At 40.9% G+C, this 9554-nt stretch overlaps 1 protein-coding gene across 1 annotated transcript; it reads right to left on the reverse strand.

Annotated features, from left to right (window-relative positions):
• Positions 1–5932: 5932 nt before the first annotated feature.
• On the reverse strand, positions 5933–6836 carry LOC308623907 (small ribosomal subunit protein eS4-like). Its single transcript, XM_081246685.1, has one exon. It carries the CDS (start codon positions 6794–6796, stop codon positions 6005–6007), a length of 792 nt encoding a protein of 263 aa, XP_081102811.1. The 5' UTR covers positions 6797–6836; the 3' UTR covers positions 5933–6004.
• Positions 6837–9554: the final 2718 nt, after the last annotated feature.

Consider the following 9554-nt stretch of genomic DNA (forward strand, 5'->3'; position numbering starts at 1 on the left):
ACCATTGCAACAAAAAGAATAAAATACCTAGGGTTAAACCTACATGAGGAGGTAAAAGATCTGTACTCAGAAAACTATAAGACACTGATGAAAGAAATCAAAGATGACACAAACAGATGGAGAGATATACCATGTTCTTGGATTGGAAGAATCAATATTGTGAAAATGACTATACTACCCAAAGCAATCTACAGATTCAGTGCAATCCTATCAAATTACCAATGGCATTTTTTACAGAACCAGAACAAAAAAATCTTAAAATTTGTATGGAGACACAAAAGACCCCAAATAGCCAAAGCAATCTTGAGGGGAAAAAACAGAGCTGGAGGAATGAGACTCCCTGACTTCAGACTATACTACAAAGCTATAGTAATCAAGACAATATGGCACTGGCACAAAAACAGAAATATAGATCAATGGAACAGGATAGAAAGCCCAGAGATAAACCCACACACCTATGGTCAACTAATCTGTGACAAAGGAGGCAAGGATATAAAATGGAGAAAAGACAGCCTCTTCAATAAGTGGTACTGGGAAAACTGAGCAACTACATGTAAAAGAATGAAGTTAGAACACTTCCTAACACCATACACAAAAATAAACTCAAAACGGATTAAAGACTTAAATGTAAGACCAGACACTATAAAACTCCTAGAGGAAAACATAGGAAGAACACTCTTTGACATAAATCACAGCAAGATCTTTTTTGACCCACTTCCTAGAGTAATGGAAATAAAAATAAACAACTGGGATCTAAAGAAAGTTAAAAGCTTTTGCACAGGAAAGGAAACCATAAACACGACAAAAAGACAACCCTCAGAACGGGAGAAAATATTTGCAAATGAAACAACGGACAAAGGATTAATCTCCAAAATATATAAACAGCTCATGCAGCTTAATATTAAAAAAACAAGCAACCCAATCAAAAAATGGGCAGAAAACCTAAATAAAAATTTCTCCAAAGAAGACATACAAATGGCCAAGAGGCACATGAAAAGCTGCTCAACATCACTAATTATTAGAGAAATGCAAATGAAAACTACGAGGTATCACCTCACACCAGTCAGAACGGGCATCATCAGAAAATCTACAAACAGCAAATGCTGGAGAAGGTGTGGAGAAAAGGGAACACTCTTGCACTGTTGGTGGGAATGTACACTGATACAGCCACTATGGAGAACAGTATGGAGGTTCCTTAAAAAACTAAAAATAGAATTACCATATGACCCAGCAATCCCACTACCGGGCATATACCCAAAGAAAATCATAATTCAAAAAGACACATGCACCCTAACGTTCATTGCAGCACTATTTACAGTAGCCAGGTCATGGAAGCAACCTAAATGCCCATCAACAGAGGAAAGGATAAAGAAGATGTGGTACATATATGCAATGGAATATTACTCAGCCATAAAAAGGAACGAAATTGGGCCATTTGTAGAGACGTGGATGGACCTAGAGACTGTCACACAGAGTGAAGTAAGTCAGAAAGAGAAAAACAAATATTGTATATTAACGCATATATGTGGAATCTAGAAAAATGGTATTGGTGAACCAGTTTGCAGGGCAGAAATAGAGACAGAGATGTAGAGAACAAAGGTATGGACACCAAGGGGGGAAATCGGGGGCAGGGTGGTGGTGGGATGAATTGGGAGATTGGGATTGACATATATACACTAATATGTATAAAATAGGTAACTAATAAAAAAAAGAATAGAAAAGAAAGTGAGATCAGATAAATTTAGGAAAGGAGACAAGGAGGATGCCAGGAGCTTCTGGACCTTGTTCCCACCCTCACACACATTTCTATTTGTTCCTCAGAGCAGCCACTTCTCAAGAACACTCCTCAGAAGGGCTTGACATTGAGATCAGTGAAGCCTCTCTGTAGCTAGAACCTGATCACCACTGCGAATGAAAACATGCTCTTCCTTTCAGGGAAAATTTACAGAGTAGAACTTTATATGGGGCACTGACCAAAATTGTCTGATGGTTTGTTGTCCAATCTGGAAGGTTTTGACAGTGGAAATTCTGGCTGCTGTATTATTTCATGTCTGTCAGGGCTTAGAAGCTCTGAGTTTTCTGGGTCAAATCAGAGGTGATTTTTTTCTCTCTCTCAGTCTATAGTTCAGGTTCTCATGGGCTCATACTGGGGCTGTTATCATAGCCTCTAACACTCCCCCCTTCTTCCCTTCCTTCCAATATCAATTGCTACATAACAAATCACCCCCAAACTAGCTTTTTCTGGCAGTGACCTCCACATCCCCCTGACTCTACAGTTTCCCCACCTGCATCTATCCTCTGTCTGTGTGAGATCTGGGGCCAAACCAGAATAAGGGCATCTAAAGAAAAATATTTCTCTGACCAGGTGTCCCCCATTTTAAGCCTGGATTCTCTCCTTCTTCTTGGTTAGCTGAAATTTACAATTACCTTTCCCACTTGGAGCCAAAATGTAGCCCAAGAACACCTGGGGACATATTCTCCTACCCCCTCTTAAGGCTAACATTAGCTTAAGGGACTGAGTAAGTACTGGAGAGCTGGTAATCTTCACTTTGGGGATGGTGGCAAACCATGTATGGACCAAGCCTGTTGTGTTTGGAAAATGGGGTACCAGCTAGGCTTTTCCCCATCCTCTGGGATAGGACACCTACTACCAATAGTGGGCTCGCTGTGAAGTCAGAGGTGTGAGTTTAGCATTAATTCCTCACCTTCTTAGACAGTCCCTTGGATGGAGCATGATTTTTCATTGAGATGGCAGGTTATAATCGGAAGAGGGATCTTAGTTCCCCCACCAGGGATTGAACCTGCACCCCCTGCAGTGGAAGCGCGGAGTCTTATCCACTGGACCACCAGGTAAGTCCCTGTTTACCATATTTTATCAATTCTAAGATGTAGATATTTTTTCACATTTTAACATTTGAAATCAGGCATCTCACAACTGCTGGAGACTAGATTGCTGTAGTTGTTCACATTGACATTGCTTCACCTAAGTAATGGCATTGTTACGTGTTGAGTTTAAACACTATTTTCATGTCTTTCATAAGGTTACACTACAATTTGGCATCAAAATAAAAGGTTTTTCTGTTTCTTTTACACGGAAACAGCAGTAAGACCTAGAGATATTGTCAGTGAAGCAAATATTTGTTGTTGGAGAAATGATTGCAATTCCATATTTTCTCAGCAAATGATAGTCAAGGGCTTAAAGTCATCCTGAAGTCTCTGTCCTCATACACTGCTCCAACCAAGCCTAAGCTATTATTTTTTTTCTCTTCTTGGCAATCAGGATACAGAACAGGGCAGAGGAAAGGACACAGGTATGCAGGGTTTTTTCTTTTCTGCTTTTTCTGAGTGGAATAACTTTGCAGGAGGACAAGTCCCTTCCCTTAGGTATGAAGTTAGGACTGGTTGAATGCCCACTCACAACATGGAGGCACTGGGTTCCCACAGAGGATACTCATGGGAATGGAGCCCGTATGTGATAATCAGAATACTTCCTTGCTAGGTAGAAATGCACAGGTCAAATAATCATGGTACCCACCTCACCACATATGTGTGTGCACGTGCAGGGACACACACACACACACACACACACACACACACTTCTTTCTCTTTCCCTTCCCCTGTTGTTGTCCTAGTTGTGTTTATGAGGAAGTAGCTCATACATCAGAGTCAGGTGAAAGGGGATGCAATTGTGCATGGATTTAAGAAAAGCATTTGATAAAAACACAATTCTTAGCATAGCACAGAGAGATATCAAATGTGTATAAATTCACATTTTAGGAGGTCTGGATAACCTTCATTTGTATATAGCACAAGTGTCATTTTATTAGTGTAGTCTGTTTAAAAATGCAGTTCTAAAAAACTGTCCTAGGTTTTGGGGAAAAAAAGAAACTTGAGGAACATTTTCTGGTGTGTCTCCCTACCAATGGTCTGATTATTTCTACCTGCCCTTTAGGGAATAGACTTGGAGAGATTACAGTACTTGTCTGAGGCCACAGAGCCAACAGATGGCAAAGCAGGGACCAGGGAAATGGGGGGTCAATGGTAAAAGTAGAAGCTTTAGCAAAGCTAGACTTGCTTTCAAATCACAGGAATATCAGCTAAAATTTCCTTTCTATTAAGTGAAATAGCACTGAATAAGGGAGGGGGAGAAAGAACCTCAAATTACGGACTTTCTGAGAACATAAACCTCAGGCACATAATAGATGATTACAGGTGCCCCTTTCCTCCATGAATGTAATCACTATATGTCTAATTCTTCCAGGTCAAGGCCAAGAAAAATGACATTTCATTCATCATCAATTCTGCCCCTCTGAGCTATTTTCTTCTCTGTGAAGGTCAGGTTTCTCTCTGCTCTGAATGAATCACAAGCCGATATCGTTATTTTACTGTGAATGGGGAGGGCAGTGCAATAGCCTTTCCTCCTGCGGAAAAAGCAAGATAGCACAGGCAGAGGCAGGGCAGTAGCCTTTCTAGCAGAGTTGAAGTATCTCCTTTTCCCCAGATAAATGAGAACTGTGGAGGTTCACAAGAGAGAAGACGAGTTCTGTGACCCTCCAGCAGGTAGCAAGTGGAGAGAGTTTTATCCTCAGGCAACAGCCTTCTGGTATGATGCTAGCAATTTCTCTTCCTCTTTCTAGTGGACCATGACAGCTTCCCAGAATGCAATCTCCTCTCCCATTCTGCTAGCAGAGCTCCTCTTTACTGTGGGGGAACCAACTCATGTGGTTTAGATGGGTCTGTAATTCCCCTCCTCACCTACACCCTCATGGGTGGGCCATGGCAGGAGGTATGGCCATTCTCCTGGCTGCAGTGATTGGTTCCCAAATCAGCACTTAACGCAAGCAGAGCCAATCAGAGTTCCTCTATAAGACTTGATATATTACCACTGAGGGAGATGGCTTGTCTTTATCTAGGATAGAGTAGGATCAGTAGGGGCCTGTGTAATCAAGAGCTGTGGGTGGTTGCAAAAATGCAGGAGTCTGCCTGAGAATTCACCCAGTACAGAGGACTAAGAGAGAGAGAGACAGGAAAGAGAAAAAGAGATGGACAATGCCCCCCCCCCTTTTTTTTTACAAATTTATTGGAATATAATTGCTTCACAAAGGTGTGTTAGTTTCTGCTTTATAAAATAGTGAATCAGTTATACATATACATCTGTTCCCATATCCCTTCCCTCTTGCATCTCCCTCCCCCCCACCCTCCCTATCCCACCCTTCCAGGCGGTCACAAAGCACCGATCTGATCTCCCTGTGCTATGCAGCTGCTTCCCACTAGATATCTACCTTACGTTTGGTAGTGTATATATGTCCATGCCTCTCTCTCGCTTTTTCACAGCTTACCCTTCCCCCTCCCCATAACCTCAAGCCCATTCTCAAGTAGGTCTGTGTCTTTATTCCTGTTTTACCCCTAGGTTCTTCATGACATTTGTTTTTTTCTTAAATTCCACATATATGTGTTAGCATACGGTATATGTCTTTCTCTTTGTGACTTACTTCACTCTGTATGACAGACTCTAGGTCTATCCACCTCATTACAAATAGCTCAGTTTCGTTTCTTTTTATGGCTGAGTAATATTCCATTGTATATATGTGCCACATCTTTATCCATTCATCCGATGATGGACACATAGGTTGTTTCCATCTCCGGGCTATTGTAAATAGAGCTGCAACGAACATTTTGGTACATGTCTCTTTTTGAATTATGGTTTTCTCAGGGTATATGCCCAGTAGTGGGATTGCTGGGTCATATGGTAGATGCATTTGTAGTTTTTAAAGGAACCTCCATACTGTTCTCCATAGTGGCTGTACCAATTCACATTCCCACCAGCAGTGTAAGAGTGCTCCCTTTTCTCCACACCCTCTCCAGCATTTATTGTTTCTAGATTTTTTGATGATGGCCATTGTGACCAGTGTGAGGTGATATCTCATTGTAGTTTTTTTTTTTAAACACTAAAGAGGTTTTTAATTATGTAGCACTTTCTCAATCGCGTCATTTAGAGATCATTTTATCCACTGCTCTGTTTGGCTGCCAGTCTCTTGTCTCTCTCCTCAGCAATGGTAAGGCGGATACCCTTTCCACGAGGAAGAGAGATCCATGGTTTGCTGCCTTTGCCAATGACGAAAATGTTGGAGAGCCGGGTGGCAAAGCTATTGCCATTGGCATCTTTCACATGAACTACATCAAAAGAACCAGGATGTCTCTCCCGGTTAGTGATCACACCAATTCTTCCCAGGTTAGCACCTCCAGTCACCATGCACAGGTTACCAGTGTCAAATTTGATGAAATCAGTAATCTTGCCAGTCTCCAAATCAATCTGAATGGTGTCATTCACCTTGATGAGGGGATCAGGGTAGCGGATGGTGCAAGCATCATGGGTCACCAGATGAGGGATTCCTTTTGTCCCCACAAAGATCTTTCTCACTTTGCATAACTTATACTTGGCCTCCTCAGGTGTAATACGATGAACAGCAAAGCGACCCTTGGTGTCATAGATCAGACGAAAATTCTCTCCAGTCTTGTCAATGCTGATGACATCCATAAAACCAGCAGGGTAGGTTATATCAGTGCGGACCTTGCCATCAATCTTAATGAAACGCTGCATGCAGATCTTCTTTACTTCATCTCCTGTTAGGGCATATTTAAGTCTGTTCCTTAGGAAAATAATTAGGGGGAGACATTCCCTCAGCTTGTGGGGACCGGTAGATGGACGAGGAGCAAACACACCAGTCAGTTTATCCAGCATCCAATGCTTTGGAGCTGCTACGCGCTTCAGGTGCTTCTTGGGACCACGAGCCATGGCTGCACTAGGCACGGAAAGAGATCCACCTATTTCCTCTGTGCACTCTCATTGTAGTTTTGATTTGCATTTCTCTAATGATTAATGATGTTAAGCATTCTTTCATGTGTTTGTTGGCAGTCTGTATATCTTCTTTGGCGAAATGTCTATATAGGTCTTCTGCCCATTTTTGGATTGGGTTCCTTGTTTTTTTGTTATTGAGCTGCAAGAACTGCTTATAAATTTTGGAGCTTAATCCTTTGTCAGTTGATTCATTTGCAAATATTTTCTCCCATTCTGAGGGTTGTCTTTTGGTCTTGTTTATGGTTTCCTTTGCTGTGCAAAGGCTTTGAAGTTTCATTAGGTCCCATTTGTTTATTTTTGTTTTTATTTCCATTTCTCTAGGAGGTGGGTCAAAAAGGATCTTACTGTGATTTATGTCATAGAGTGTTCTGCCTATGTTTTCCTCTAAGAGTTTGATAGTTTCTGGCCTTACATTTAGGTCTTTAATCCATTTTGAGCTTATTTTTGTGTATGGCGTTAGGGAGTGATCTAATCTCATACTTTTACATGTCCCTATCCAGTTTTCCCAGAACCTCTCATTGAAGAGGCTGTCTTTTCTCCATTGTACATTCCTGCCTCCTTTATCAAAGATAAGATGACCATACGTGCGTGGGTTTATCCCTGGGCTTTCTATCCTTTTCCATTGATCTATCTTTCTGTTTTTGTGCCAGTACCATACTGTCTTGATTACTATAGCTTTGTAGTATAGTCTGAAGTCAGGGAGCCTGATTCCTCCAGCTCTGCTTTTCTTTCTCAAGATTGCTTTAGCTATTTGGGGTCTTTTGTGTTTCCATACAAATTGTGAAATTTCTTGTTCTAGTTCTGTGAAAAATGCCAGTGGTAGTTTGATATGGATTGCATTGAATCTGTAGATTGCTTTGGGTAGTAGAGTCATTTTCACAATGTTGATTCTTCCAATCCAAGAACATGGTATATCTCTCCATCTATTTGTATCATCTTTAATTTTTTTCATCAGTGTCTTTTTTTTTTTTTTTAAGTTTATTTATTTATTTTTTTAATTAGTTTCTGCTTTATAACAAAGTGAATCAGTCATACATATACGTCTGTTCCCACATCCCTTCCCTCATGCATCTCCCTCCCTCCCACCCTCCCCATCCCACCCCTCCAGGCGGTCACAAAGCACCGAGCTGATCTCCCTGTGCTCTGCGGCTGCTTCCCACTATCTATCTACCTTACGTTTGGTAGTGTATATATGTCCATGCCTCTCTTTCGCTTTGTCACAGCTTACCCTTCCCCCTCCCCATATCCTCAAGTCCATTCTCAAGTAGGTCTGTGTCTTTATTCTCGTTTTGCCCCTAGGTTCTTCATGACATTTTTTTTTAAATTCCGTATATATGTGTTAGCATACGGTATTTGTCTTTCTCTTTCTGACTAACTTCACTCTGTATGACAGACTCTAGGTCTATCCACCTCATTACAAATAGCTCAGTTTCGTTTCTTTTTATGGCTGAGTAATATTCCATTGTATATATGTGCCACATCTTCTTTATCCATTCATCCGATGATGGACACTTAGGTTGTTTCCAGCTCCGGGCTATTGTGAATAGAGCTGCAATGAACATTTTGGTACATGTCTCTTTTTGAATTATGGTTTTCTCAGGGTATATGCCCAGTAGTGGGATTGCTGGGTCATATGGTAGTTCTATTTGTAGTTTTTTAAGGAACCTCCATACCGTTCTCCATAGTGGCTGTACCAATTCACATTCCCACCAGCAGTGCAAGAGTGTTCCCTTTTCTCCACACCCTCTCCAGCATTTATTGTTTCTAGATTCCTTGATGATGGCCATTCTGACTGGTGTGAGATGATATCTCATTGTAGTTTTGATTTGCATTTCTCTAATGATTAATGATGTTGAGCATTCTTTCATGTGTTTGTTGGCAGTCTGTATATCTTCTTTGGAGAAATGCCTATTTAAGTCTTCTGCCCATTTTTGGATTGGGTTGTCTGTTTTTTTGCTATTGAGCTGCATGAGCTGCTTATAAATTTTGGAGATTAATCCTTTGTCAGTTGCTTCATTTGCAAATATTTTCTCCCATTCTGAGGGTTGTCTTTTGGTCTTCTTTATGGTTTCCTTTGCTGTGCAAAAGCTTTGAAGTTTCATTAGGTCCCATTTGTTTATCTTTGTTTTTATTTCCATTTCTCTAGGAGGTGGGTCCAAAAGGATCTTGCTGTGATTTATGTCATAGAGTGTTCTACCTATGTTTTCCTCTAAGAGTTTGATAGTTTCTGGCCTTACATTTAAGTCTTTAATCCATTTTGAGCTTATTTTTGTGTATGGTGCTAGGGAATGATCTAATCTCAAACTTTTACATGTCCCTGTCCAGTTTTCCCAGCACCACTTATTGAAGAGGCTGTCCTTTCTCCACTGTACATTCCTGCCTCCTTTATCAAAGATAAGTTGGCCATATGTGCGTGGGTTTATCTCTGGGCTTTCTATCCTGATCCACTGATCTATCTTTCTGTTTTTATGCCAGTACCAGACTGTCTTAATTACTGTAGCTTTGTAGTATAGTCTGAAGTCAGGGAGCCTGATTCCTCCAGCTCCGTTTTTCGTTCTCAAGATTGCTTTAGCTATTCGGGGCCTTTTGTTTTTCCAAACAAATTTTGAAATTTTTTGTTCTAGTTCTGTGAAAAATGCCATTGGTAGTTTGATAGGGATTGCATTGAATCTGTAGATTGCTTTCGGTAGTAGAG

The sequence above is a fragment of the Mesoplodon bidens genome, assembly GCF_964165515.1.
Source record: "Mesoplodon bidens genome assembly, chromosome: 10".
NCBI classification, from domain to species: domain Eukaryota; kingdom Metazoa; phylum Chordata; class Mammalia; order Artiodactyla; family Ziphiidae; genus Mesoplodon; species Mesoplodon bidens.